The 14,585-nt window shown below is 41.7% G+C and overlaps 1 protein-coding gene across 4 annotated transcripts in view; it reads right to left on the reverse strand.

Annotated features, from left to right (window-relative positions):
* The window catches only part of SYT1 (synaptotagmin 1), a 357,757-nt gene that overhangs the window by 94,622 nt on the left and 248,550 nt on the right, over positions 1-14,585 (reverse strand). For all 4 annotated transcript variants that reach the window (XM_055808605.1, XM_055808602.1, XM_055808601.1 and 1 more), the window contains one exon: positions 631-815. In XM_055808605.1, the coding sequence (XP_055664580.1) occupies positions 631-815 (185 nt within the window). The remainder of the gene's footprint in view (positions 1-630; positions 816-14,585) is intronic.

Here is a 14,585-nt window from a genome sequence, read left to right on the forward strand (position 1 = left end):
ATCTTTTCCTCCACGTTACTCAGTTGACTTACAGCTACAAGTATGCCCTGTTATACTTAATCTCCTCCTCCCTAGTACAAAATGAATTTTCCCACCATCACTGTGTTGAACATCCCTGTGCTCTTCCTTTTTGCTTGTTTTCCATCGTTTCTATGCTTCCTGTTTTTTCTTCTATACTGTTGTTTCTAGCTCTGCTGAACTTTTGCTTTTGTGTAAAAAGAGATTTAGAGTTCAGAGATACTTTGTTTATGATGTATCGTCAGAAATAGTGCTAGAAAGATACACAAGCACTGTACTAGGTCCCGGTAAAAATCTTTAAAAAACGGACAGTGAAAATTGCACACATTTGCTTCATTTTTGGGACATCCAAGATACTCTCAATAAACTTGCTCCCTCCAGATGAGTCATTACATGCCTGCACATTTTTTTTAGCAGAGTAAGGAAACTGGCTGACAGCTTCATCAGTGATGCGACACCCAGATTCATCTTTTGTGATACCACTGAGAAGATGCTGCTAATGTTCCCTCTTCACAGAGCCACTACTGAGGCATGAAGCAGAACTTTTTCTAGACACACCAAACAAACCTTCAAATGCTACTCAAGAGTTCAAGAAAAGGAAAAGTACTTTACCTGGTCTTTCATGGTTTTCCCTAAATCTTTAACATCTTTCATGTTAATAGCATTCTTCCCTCCCTTCTCCTTTCCCTTCTTCTTGTTCTTCTTTTTGAACAAGCACTTCTTACAGAGACAGAAGCAGCAGGTAAGGATTAATAGGACTGCAACTATGGCTATGGCTATTAAGGCCCAAGGTGGCACTGGAAGAGAAAAAGAAACACACACAAAAAGAAGGTGGTAAATTGTTAGTAGGGTTAAATTTAGAAACAAGCACGTTTCTGTCACAGCAAAGTCTTTTTCAATGAAGATGCCTTGCAGAAATACTTGAAATCCTTTCTAAAACACCCTTTCATCATTCAAATATTTCTCCCAGCTGAGCATTTTCACACACAATGCCAATTTAACACATCTAGTGGAAGGTGTCCCTGCCTATGGCAGGGGTGTTGCAACTAGATGATATTTAAGGTCCCTTCCAACCCAACCCATTCTATGATTGATGTAGTTACCTGTCTGGTGACAAATATCAAACTCACTTGCAGCTATTTTAATTAATCAACCATCTGAAAAAAAATACATCCAAAATATTTACACTGTGCAAATCTGTAAAATGCTCAGCACATTTAGACAATTACTTGCTTCATTCTTTAATCGAATCCCCAACCCACCTGGCATTGTGGATGAATCTGGTAGAACTGACTGGAAATTTCCCTTCTCTGGAACGGCACACGATCCAAGCAGTCAGTTTTAATGAACAGCCCTTCTCCTCTGCCCACTGCTGTACTTGACAGACTCGCAGACTCCTCGCAACAGATGCAGGTCAAGGTCACCAGTAAAGACTGACCAAGGACAAAGGACTGTCCAATCCAAGGACGCCTGCCCTATTTGTCATCATGCCCTAACACCAGCAAAGTTTCAGTACCTAGCTATATTCTCACCTATACTTTCCTATAAAGAAAAGCATATGCTCTTTTTTATTCATTCAGTCCAAGACGCTGCACACAGCCGAAGCATGAATAAATAGCAGAGAACATTTACTATGATAAAATGGTCTTGTTACCAAGATCAGGATTTTGGGGAAAAAGGAATTAAGATGACACTTAAACACAAGAACTCCGGAAGGGAATTATCTTCATACAAATCAGCTTTAATGACCAGTGACCTCCACATTTAACGAGAATACCTGACAAAATTTTAAATCTTGTTAACTGTCATTTTCTAAAAATCTCAAAATCCACTCAGTTTATCAGGTCTGCAAAATACTCTCTCAGTGCATTACCTAAAGGTCTCTAAAACTGAAGACTGAATCAAATTTGACATGTTGACGTCAGTGAATCACAAAAGGGAATGGACAGTATAAATAGAGAAAATGAATTGCTTAAAGGAGCTGAACAGAGTGTGAAGCATGGTCACAGAAACTTCCACTACAAATTTATCAGTTCAGGAAGAGGACAGAGCACCTACAACTTCCGTACTCTCAATGTAATGACCATTTTTTCTAACTTTTTATTCAAACATCCTTGGTGACAGGTACAAAAATGCAGCAGAATAGTTAAACAATAATTTCTGTAATAATTCTGTGCCTCCAAATGTTCATTAAATGCAGCTGCTATAAAAGGGATGCTGTACCATATGTAGACCGAATGGGAACTGATTACGAAACAAATGAATGTTAAAAGATAAACAGTGAACAGATTAACAGCTGTTTATGGTATGTATTTTATGGAGTCAGCAGCAGCAATTCTGCAGTTAAAGTTGCATCAAATCTGCACTTATTACAACTTAAAATCTGTGTTTCATGCATTAACGTTTTGCTTTGTCTTCAGATCTGGTGTGGTAACACTTTGTAGCACAACTGACTCTCCTATAATATTATTTTTTTTTTCACCCACTGCTCACAAATATAAACCCACTGCCTTTTACAGACAATGTGCGCTCTTCCCAAATTCTAAACTTCATGTGTGTACTTAGTCTGTTAGACACTTAGCACCTGAAATGGTATTTGCATAACACTATATCTGAGTTAATCTACAAGAGTTGTGTCAATATGAAATGAATGCTGTGCTCAAATTTATCAGCTATTTGTTTTGCTGCCTTGTCAGCAGCGCTTGAAGCGTGATGCCAGTGAATATGGGGAGCAGCAGGAACATGGGATGAGGTTCTGCTAGCAGGATGGTGCACCATGGGAGGAAAGAGAGAAGGGACACATCAAATGCGGGCCAAGTGGGAGAACCAAGGAATTAAGGAGACAGGGAATGTGGGTGTCAATAGGATATATATATATATGTATCCTACAAATGAAAAAAGCTTGTGCAGGTAGTGAAATCAGGGGTCTTTGTCCTGAAACTGTTGTATAAAGCGGTATTTTGGCACTGCTGTCTCAGTTCTCTGGAGCATGAACAATGTAGGGTGCCTTGGGGAGCATTTGAAACACTTTCAGATCCCTCAGCTTCTTTTTTATAATGCACTGTCTTCTCTCATCTGTGTGTAATTTAATCTCACCCAATAGCTCTTGTGATGCAATTAAATGATCACCAAATTAATATCTGAGACACCAAGAATTATTCAGAAATCTCTTCAAAGAAAATATGCTTCATTCTTTATTAAACAAAGCATAAGCAATAAAGGAAAAAAATTGGGGTAACCCCGAATCTGGACATTTCCAAAACAACTTCAGCATTCAAGTCTGAAAAAGCAAAAAGGAACAGATTTATTTTCCCAATAGAAGTGTACTATTTCTGTCAAGGAGATGGCTCATCTGAACATTACCATTGACAGAGATAGCCTAATCAATGGACGTAGATGTTAGATTTAAGACAAGTGAAACTTAAAGTTATCACTGGTTTTGAATTGATGTTTTTTCCTTTCAAAAGCATTATTTAAAGAATTTTAAATGTTAATAATTTTACATAATATGGACAAGATTTTCCAAAATTAGTAAAGACTTTGTGAGTTTTCCTATCTGTGTTCCCAATCAATGATTCTGCCAGAGAAGCTTGAATTCCAGAAAAAGATATGGTTTTAAAAGTTAGTTTTCTATAAAGTCATCTCAAGGTGGACAGGCCAGAATGAAATGACTGAAATCACTAGTCACTTCAGAAGACTCAGGTCTAGAGCCTTTAATTTTTCAGCTTTTTTACCAACTGTGATTAGTATCTATATAAACCTTACTGACAGTATATGGACTTTCTTCTTTTTGTACAATGGCTTACTTTGGAGATTTAGATTGGTTAAGTCCAATTGGGCTTTACCCACAGTTATGCAAGATTTTCAGAGAATTTCATCTTTCTAGCATTTAAACAGACAACAAAGGGAATCCACTGTTTGAAGACTACGTCCATCCATACTAAACCAGTTTGATCAGATTCAGTAGCGCAGTTTGAAGCCTCAGGAGGTCTTCCAACATGAAACCTTAAACAAAAGATCTGTGTGGCAGACAAAGCAGGGTGGGTGATGTGAAAAGTGCAGATCTTGACCAAGCGACCAAGGTTGTCAGGGTGCCAGAAGAGCCTTGTACAACTTGTCTTACCCGGTGCCTGCACAAGGGGGTGCTTTGAAACAAGCAATACTTACCTAGGCGACCACGGAAAAGCTATTGGTTTAAGGATAATTAATACGTGCGTTAACTTTCTGGTATTTTAGTGCTATTTTCTTTGTTCTGCTCCTGTGGGCAAATAAAGAACACTTACTCTGAAGACTGTTCCACGAATTGCTACGTGATTTGGTGATTCTACAAGGCTCCTAAAGACAAATCTATTGGAAGGAGTCTGCTGAGTAGCATAGTTAGTAAACAAGGTCTTGAATTACTGTTACTGATCCAGTCCAAACAAGGTATTCTTTAGGAATTTACTCAGAAATGCAGGAATGAAGTCTATCTGTAAAAGGAGAGTGCAGAGACAATGAAATGCATGGCTTGCTTCTGAGCAATAGCAGGGCATTGAAAAGAGTAAGAAACTGTGTTGACAATTGAGGCATTTTGGGTACCAATTTTGCATCCTTCACTTGTGCCGAACATCAGTCAGACATGTATGCAGCTAAAGGAGCTGTGAGCTCTCTCATCCTCCTCTGTTGCTTTCTTCCACTAATGTCAGCCAGGGTTGTATGCACATTGTTGGTTATTTGATGCATTTGTAACATTTCACAAATACAGCAGCTGTGATGCACTTACATTTACATTTTAGTTTGGGCTTAGGACTGCATTTTTGAGGCATATCTCTAGACCATACCCATATACCATGCCTGGACTCATGTTATGCAGTGATCTGGGAGGGCATGATGGTCCGAATGGGAATGTATGCTCTCAGAGCCCGCCTAACGGTGCTCCAACTGCAAAAGATACTTGCCCATGGGAGTAAACCTAAACTGAAGCACCACAAAGTTTGCAGCGTGGGGCTAAGTCCTCAGGACTGACTGCTTTACTCCACTGACTTGCTTCTACTGCACTGCACTAAACATAGCTTGTGTCCCAACCTGTCATTAAATCTTGTTCCACTGAATACGCTAGATTCAAAGGATGTATTAGTGAGTTATTCAATTTAAGAGCTATAAATTATGTCCTTTATATAAAGATATTCTTGCTTGGCCTTACACAAAATGCTTGAAGGGGTACATGCCTTGGGTCTGACATTCCTATTAGATGATCTAAAATTATCAAATGCCTCAGAGGACATTTGACTCCAAAGGAAAGACAGTAAGAGGGAATTCACAAAATGTGTACAGCATCGAAGTCTGTAAAAGAGAATAAAATCCTTAATCCTAGTAATTTCCTTCCCTTTCTGTGTGCAATGTCAGAGGAAACTTTTATTAACTTAGAACCCAAAGAGAGGGAAGGTCAAGGAAGGACTGAAGAGAGGAGCTGAATTAAAAAGTGAAGACTTCCGTACCAAAAATGCTGTTCACCGACAGCTCCCAATTAAGCAATTAAACATCCCCATTTAAACTGTAACAGCAAAGGACTATCAGATGATGGCAGCTTCCATATTATTCTGCAAAGGAGGCCCATGCCATGTCAGAATTGATAAACATTAAAAATCTATGTTTCAGAGGGGCACAATACTTAACAGGAAGCTGCAACTGCCAAATAGCTGTATGTGAAGCACATTGCATTAATCTAAAGCTCTGGTAGCCTGAACATGACAGAACTGGCAGTTTTCATTTACTAAACCATAGTTTTGTTTCAGCTTTTTGCACTTACAGCTTCTAATCAGGAAGCAAACCCCATATATATAGCCATATTCAGACTTTCTGTATAGAAACTCCCCAGGGGCCACACTGTGGGAATCAATTTGACTTTCATTAGAAGTTACTTGAAAAAAATGTACTGAGTGCAAGGACCCAGGCAATAAATACCACTATTCACAGCAGAATGAAAACAAAGGTGATAAATGCAAAGAAAAGGAAACGCTGATACATGGTAAAATGACTTGTAAAAGAGGAAATAAAACCTGAAAGTACATATTTACAAATACTGATGATTTAAATACTAGCCTTCTATCTTATACAGCTAAATTTCCACCCCAAACACTCTTATGTATGATCTCTTGCTTTAATAGCATGTTTGAAAAATATTTTCATTACATTTAGCACAGATTTTTTATGTGGTTCAAGTTAATGATGCTACCTTTGACCCATCACTAGAAGTAACCATTACTAAATATCTTAATGAATGCTCTCAGACTGACATTTCCTCCCACTTCTCTGGTTTTTTTGAGCATGTGTAGTTGCATAAGACTATCTCTATGAATAGTTTATGGAAGTTACTTTAGCTTTAAGTGAGCTGAGATGGGTGTTCTGACAGTGAAAGTTCCCCACATGCAAAACAGTCTGTGAAAGTGCACTGATCAGATGGGCTTCACTCATTGAAATACTCCTGCCTATAGCTTCTTTGTTAGACATCATAATTTGCAAAATTATGCAAACTTCATATGACTGAACACTCCAGTTTTTGCAACTAAACGAACATTGAAATTAGCAGCAATCCTAGATATAACTAGAAATTTAGCCAAGGTGCTTGGGCTGCTTGAGAATCTGACGTGCCCCTGCATGCTCCCAAAGCTGGAAGTTAAAATGCAGAAAATCACCAAAATATTTACCTGAAGGTGAACCCACACATACTATTGGAACTTGCAGGTCATTTATGTTTATTATTGCTGCTATTAATTCACCTTTTAGGGCATGTGATAGGTTCTCTGTCATGGTAAAACGTATCTACTCAGCAGTGTATGGGCAGAACAGAACTATTTATGTCTCTGTTGCTATCTCTCTCTCCTTCTTTCTGATGTGTTTTGCTCCCTCTCTCTCCCAGCTCATCACCGCTCAGTCTCATCAGTTCCTCTGCCCTTCATCTCTTGAGACACATGGGGGAGAAAGCAAGGCAGGGGAGTTTCCAGGTGAGACAGGATGGTGAGGCAGCCAAAGCACAGAAGTGAAGCTGCTGAGATGTCTCCTTGAAGGAAGTATCTCAGAGAGGTGGCAAAGGCCTTCAAGCTCAAATCAAGAAAAAAAAAATCAGGTTTCTTCTGTATAAAGAGTAAAATGAAAATGGCCCTCTGTTAACCTGCCCATTCTCCCCTGAATCAAAATGAAACAGAATATGAGCAAAACAGAGTTAACACACATCTCCCCACTGCCAGCTGGGGCCATTCTGTTGAGCTCTTTTTCAGCTCAACCACCACTGCACAGCCTCCCTGGTGGCCACATGACTCCTTGGGAAGGTCCCTCCTGTGGTCTCTGGTGCCGGATTGTTCTTCTCAGCAGTCCTATGGTTCTGCAGGGCTGCCAGCTCTCCTCTCACCCTCTCACAGCTCCCAGCCCTCCCGCCTGCTCCTGTCCTCCCCTTTCTCCAGCAAATACAGCCATTTCTTCCATTCCCCTCTATGAAGGAACAGTATTTCTCCACTTGGTATGCAATAGCCCAGAGGTGAACCAGCAGCCCACCTCCCTCCTTCACAGCATGCCCCTTGTGAAGCACCACAACGTTGGTCAGTGTGACAAATAAAACAGCCTCTCCTTTCTGGCAAAACATCTAGGTCACTTACTACAGAAAACAGTGTAGGAAATGGAAAGAATTTGGTGTAAGATGCTTTCTAATCATGTAGATAATATTTTTAGACTGATGCTTCCTATTGGTTCATGTATCTGCTGCCATAAAGCTTTTAAAATAAAATAAATTAATTCAGGCTCTAGATAATTGCCAAAGAAAGCACTTGGCACACTGAGCAGCTGGGGAAGATGAAGAAAGCTGGAGCCTCCAACCAGACCTGGAAGCCAGACAAGTTTGCTGAAGGCTTTCCAAAAACTGTATGTACCAACACCAGCTGAGGCCAAATACTTTCCTGAGAAGGGACAAAACAACCCATAGCACTAATATTCAGCTCTGATGAACAAATCTGTAGAAGCTTGAGATGACTGCTTTCCATCACGGGAACAACTGTATTTTGTGGTTAAAACACATTTCACTTTTCCTGTGACATATACAATATGTTGCACTTCAAACATTGATTGATAGTCTGAAGGAAAAAAACACAGTAGAAAAAAAGGTGGTGCAACTCTGACTTGGAACAGGAAATTTCAAAGGGACAAAATACTCCAGTCATATCAATCCTGGGACTCAGAAATCAAGAGAATCAGACTCAAAAGTAATGAAATTGATGGGAAGAATAGTAACGATGCATGTGTATATATATATATATATATATATATATGGTTTTCTTAGCTCATTTCATTAATTGCATGCAATGAACACTGGTTTTGTTTTATCTTCCTTCTCAGTTTTCGAACACTTGGAAATATTATTTATGTCATATTTCCAATATTCGTCCTGCAAAACTGAGGGCCAGGATTGTATTTAAATTTTCAAAACATTTACCACATCTCTTACATACCAGAATTAGTCATGCATAGTACATGTTGAATGTTCTAAGTTCTAAAACTAGGTAAAAACTCCATTGTCAAGGAAGGCAAAGCTCATTTGGCAAACTTTTTAATAAAATATTACGCAGGGGTAAAGTCTAAAAAAAGGAGCTAATTTCTGATTTCTGACAAGATGAACTTATAGAAACTATATCTATCTGTAAACCAATGGTATGTTAACATATACAAATGTAACACAGGATGCTATTAGATGATGGCTTAGGGTTTGAAGGAGAACAGCTACTATTAGAAGAATTAACAACCACTGGAGTAATATACTAAGTTCCCACTGAAAGTAAGAACTAGTTTATTTGTTACTGAGACTTAATATTAATGTAGAATGTCTCAAAAAATAAAAAAAGGCTCTTATATAGTACTTCTCATCACTAGATCACAAAGTGTCCTATCAAGGAGGTAGGTAATAATATCTGAACTGCAGAGGTGGAGACACTAAGACATACAGACTAAAACTACTTTTGCTAGCATCACATGGAAGACACCAGGGAAGCACTGATCTACATTACTGACTGGTGTGTACAGGAAACAGGTTCTTCATTGGCTGTAAGCATGTTTCCAGGACCAGAGGTCCCTCCTACATCTTTGCCATCAGCAAGGTTCATGTCAGCTGCAGGTCCTAGGCATGCACACCCACAAGTGTAGGAAGCTAAGTGCTGGAGGATGCCAGGCATATGTCACAAACACATGCACCAGAACACAGACTGGGGTGCACTGTCAACCTCAGATCCCACCAGAGGAAGCACCTCAAGCATCACCCTGGGGTGCGTGCATGCTGCGTGGCTCCTGGTACTACAGAGGCAACAAAAACTCACACCCAGACGGAACCCCTCTGGCACACTAAATTGTTAGTGTCAAGTGCCTTGTGTGACATGAGAGCCAAGCATAGAGTAGAGGTGCCCTGGGTCCCAGCGCCAGGCCTCTCAAATCTTTAATCTTTCAGAAACATCTCACTGGCATCTCAGTTACTGCAGCTCCAGGAGCCTCGGCTAGAGGACCACTTCCAGATTTTCTGCATGGCTGTTTTTCCAAGAGAGTGATGCTGCTGAAAAGGACCAAAGCATGGCACTTCCTACACTGGTGTGGAACACTTACTCTCAGCAGGGTAAGTACTGTCCCACAGAGAGCATAATGACATGCCGTGCTCTGGAAAGGTTCCAGGCTTGTAGTGTTTGGGACCTGAAAACTTAATTTTGTTTATTACTCTAGATCTGTAGCATAAACAAACAGACTTTGTCATGATGTGCTATTTTGGTGGGTTCACCCCAGCTGGACATCAGGTGCCCACCAAAGCTGCCCTATCACTCCCCTCCTCAGCTGGACAAGGGAGAGAAAATATAATGAAAGGCTCGAGGGTTGAGGTAAGGGCAGGGAGAGATCGCTCACCCATTACTGTCATGAGCAAAATGTATTCAACTTGGGGAAATTAGCTTAATTTATTACCAATCAGATCAGAGTTGTATAACGTGAAATAAAAACTCCATCTTAAAACACCTTCCCCCCACCCCTCCCTTCTCCCCAGGCTCAACTTCAGTCCCCATCTCTCTCCCCGCTCCCCTCCCCGCAGCGGTGCAGAGGACGGGCAGCGGGGGCTGCGGTCGGTCCATCCCACGCTGTCTCTGCTGCTCCTTCCTCCGCAGGGGGAGGCTCCTCACACTCTGCCCCTGCCCCAGCCTGGGCTCCCTCCCACGGGGCGCAGCCCTTCAGGCACAGGCTGCTCCAGCCTGGGTCCCCCGCGGGGTCACCAGCCCGGCCAGCAAACCTGCCCCAGCCGGGGCTCCTCTGCCCACGGGGCCACAGGTCCTGCCAGGAGCCGGCTCCAGCCTGGGCTTCCCACGGGTCACAGCCCCCTCTGGGCATCCACCTGCTCCGGCGTGGGGTCCTCCAGGGGCTGCAGGTGGGGATCTGTTCTGCCACGGACCTCCATGGGCTGCAGGTGGGGATCTGTTCTGCCATGGACCTCCATGGGCTGCAGGTGGGGATCTGTTCTGCCATGGACCTCCAGGGGCTGCAGATGGGGATCTGTTCCGCCATGGACCTCCATGGGCTGCAGGTGGGGATCTACTGCACCGTGGAGCTCCATGGCTGAGGGGCACAGCCTGCCCCACCACGGGCTTCACCGTGGGCTGCAGGGGAATCTGCTCTGGCACCTGGAGCCCCTCCTGCCTCCTTCTGCACTGACTGGGGGGGCTTCAGAGCTGTTGGTCTCACATAGTCTCACTCCTCTCTCTTGGTTACTGTTGTTCCTCCTATTATTTTTTTTTTTCCTCCTTCTGAAATACGTTATCCCAGAGGTGCTACCACTGTCGCTGATGGGCTCAGCCTTGGCCAGTGGCAGGGCTCTCTTGGAGCCAGCTGGCATTGGCTCCATTGGGCATGGGAGAAGCTTCCGTCAGCTTCTCACAGAAGCCACCCCTGTTGCCCCCCTGCTACCAAAACCTTGCCACGCAAACCCAGTACAGCTAAAACACAGCTACTTTGATAATAATGTTTCAGTTCTTATTTAAAGCTTTGAAAAATATTTTTTTTCCTGACTCCTGCAATTTTAATATCCAGCCAGCAACACTGTAACCAGAATCCACTTACTCTGCCAATGCGCTTAAGTATGGGACAGCACAGAGTAAATAGAATTTACTCCTCATACATTCCACACCGAGGAACCTACCCATTGAAACCGCCCTGCTGTTCCTCAGCTTTGTTTCCACCTTCTTAAAAAATTTGGTGAAATTCTCAGTGAAAATTAATGTGAAATATATGTGAAATAAGGCCAAATGTAAAAATGTAAATTATTTCTACCTTGTAAATAATCAAATTCTGGTTGTAAAAAGTGTAACACCATTTCCCTTAGGACTTGACCTTTTGCCTCTGTCCATTATACAGCCCAGCAGAGCCATATTACTGACTTTGAAGAGATACTAATCAGATTCATGTCTGCTATTATCCAGCCCCTGAAAAGGCTTGAGATGACCCTCTTCTTCCCCCTCTGATAAGTAAGATAAAGACATGTTAAAAACTCATCTACAGCATAAAATGTAATATATATATATATATATGCCATCCACTATTAAAGAAACTGATTTATCCTGCAGTTAAGGATCATGGGAGTAGTTAATTTCTAAAATTGATTAATACTTTCAGACATATAAGCCTCTCTTGGTCTTTTTAATTTTTTTTAATTGCTTCAGCAGGAGAGCATTCACATATTGAAGTATGGTAAGTAGTGAGAAAGGCTAATTTCTAATAGGTTTGGGAACTTTTTAGTATCTTCAATGTCCAGAATGATTTAAAAAACTAATAATTGCATAGCTGTAGTAGTGATAAATTAATTACAAAAACAATCAAGGAGCAAATCAAAATTAATCTCCTTCTTTTAGCTACAATTAAAGCTTTGTTTTAAAATTTTTACTGTATGTTAGGCCACTTGCAGTACGTAGGCAGTAATTGCTCATATGAGAAGCCATGTTTCTTTTTGCGACATGTATATGTAAAAGCGTATTTTTTTTACTGGTCAATAGTGTGTATTCAGTGAAATTAACGAAGTATCTGCATTTCTTGATCTGTTATTTTATATGTACAGATATGGCTTTGAACAAGATTCTTTGATTAAATATTATCATTATTAATAGACACTCATTTGTGTGGGGGTAGTGCCTAAAGGTACCAATGCAGAAGAAATGCCTCACCAAATTAGACATTGCACATAGATGAAATAAAAAGACAGTCTCGCCTGAGAGGCTTTACGGCATAAGGTCCTGAGCCTGTGTGGCCCATCTTGGTCAAACTGACTGCTCACATGAGTTGTGCCCTTGTCCAACCATCAGCCTACAAGAATGCACCAGGCTTGTACACTACCAGGTCCAGCCTGTCCAAGCACATCACCTAGCACTCCCTTGTGCACAACCCTTACTAAATACTTGTTCTATCACCTCAACAAGATCCTCCTAGGATCCTGTTCGCCTAGGAAGTGAATGCCCTCTCTCTGGAGGAAACTCAGACAGCCATCCTGACACCTCCATATCTCACCAGTGGCCAAGGTTATGGCCAAGATTGGGCCCTGAAACAAAGGACACAGAAAACTAAGAGACTTTCCTTGGATGGGACCCTTCAGAAGGAGACCCTCCAAAAAGAGCTATGTTATTGAGCAGTTAGCTCCAGACCAACCTGATTTCAACCATGGCTCGCTCTGGTGTATTCCAGGTGACAGGTTTTAATAGGAATGCCCCAAATAAAAATAATGATTCTTCAGGCCACAGAGTCTTGTCTATTTTTGGCATAAATGGTTGTATGGCAAGCACTTTCATGCTGAACCCTCAGCATGAGATTAAATTGCTTAACCCTAGTCACCACAACTGAAACATCCCACACAGTCCATCACCTCGGTTTCTAGAGGTGTCTGTAACACCAAGAATGGCACTATAATACTTCTGTGCAATTGTTGGCAAGTACAACCAGCATGAGCCACACACGTTCACAGAGATCATCAATAAGATACACTTTGTTGATCCATTGTCCTCTCAAATTTGGATGCAAGTGGATGGTAGGGCTAGGTAACCCTGGTCTTGGTGCATGGCCAGCAATGCCTGATCAAGTGCACCATATGCAGGCAAGCGCTCATACCATGTGTCAGTCACAGAGTGCAGTAGGGCAGGGAGCAGGAATTCCACCGTGCTATTCCATGCACGCTGGCTCTGATCCTATCAGTGGAACTAAGCGAGACTGGCTGTGCCTGTATGCATGCATTTTTCCAAGGGACCTTAAACTGTGCATTGATTCGGTTCTGCATGGTTATACGGGAGAGCATTCCTGGCAGGCACCTCTGCCCTTGATGTGAAACTCCATTCATTTCAGGAAAGGGCAGACAGTAAACTGCCCATGCTGCAGGTGTTTTGAGAACATTATATGGGTGACAGTGGTTCATGAGATTGGGGGCATAATGGCGTGGGCTCTGCTGCACTGGTATATGATGCAGGCTTGGCAGGTCAGGGCAGCTAGGTGAGCTGTTCTGCAGTGTGTAGTCTGCCAGATTGCCTGGCAGGGGTTGTGCTGAAGGACAGAATGGTCCCAGGCTTGCCTCAGGCATTCAAACTAAAACCTTTGCATGACCTCTATCTATTAAGCATATGGTCAGGATACTTACACTAGCTTTGTAAATTTTGAGGGGTAGGTACCCACAGCCCAGCTATCCCAAGCCTCATCCTAGTGATGGGATGGAAAAAGACAGCCAGTTCCCATGTCTGCCTTACCTCTGCCTCAACAAGCACCACAAAAGATAACTCCCCTTGTGCCTTCTCCACTAAGCAAAACTTCCCCAAACCCCTGGCATTAATGTGCACAAGAGCTTTTGCAGCTGTCTGCTATTTTGCACCAGCGCACAGCGGTCACTATGAAGATGTATATCAGAAGACACTATAAAGATACAGTGCTGTGGAATCTGTATGTTATTAGACACTTACATTGCTAATACAGACAAAAAAAATCGATTATTCACTGACTCTATACAACTCAAATCCCTCGGAGAAAATGTTGTTTTCACCTGCTATTAAAAAAAAATAGCAGGCTTTGACCTTTCTCTTTTTAAGTATCCAGTTTCATTTTAAAAGACTGAAGCAAAGAATCTAAATATGGGTTGTGCCCTTGCCTAGTACTTTGACCTCCTTTATTCTGCAAGAAGCTATCAAGGCTCCAACCACATATCAGTAGGAGCCTTTGTAGGAAGAAATCTGTTTTCAAGGTATGGTTAAGGTTAATAGCCATGTTGCTGTTCTTTTTCAGAAGCTCATTTAGCAGTACTATTATGATGAAGATGATGATGATTGATTACTAACTCCTGCCTTTTTGCACAAAAAGCACCATTCATGATTGGCTAACATAAATGCTGTAATGGTCATTAACTTTGTTGCAGGAACCACTGCCAAAGTGATAAATAGATTTGGTTTACATTAGCTACCAGCCTAAAAGCATCATTTGACCTCATTAATAGATCTAATCAAATCTGGAGTGATGCTCCCTAAGAAGGAAGACTATCCTTTCTAGGACAAGAAATCCAA

The sequence above is a fragment of the Falco peregrinus genome, chromosome 6 (assembly GCF_023634155.1).
Source record: "Falco peregrinus isolate bFalPer1 chromosome 6, bFalPer1.pri, whole genome shotgun sequence".
Taxonomy (NCBI): domain Eukaryota; kingdom Metazoa; phylum Chordata; class Aves; order Falconiformes; family Falconidae; genus Falco; species Falco peregrinus.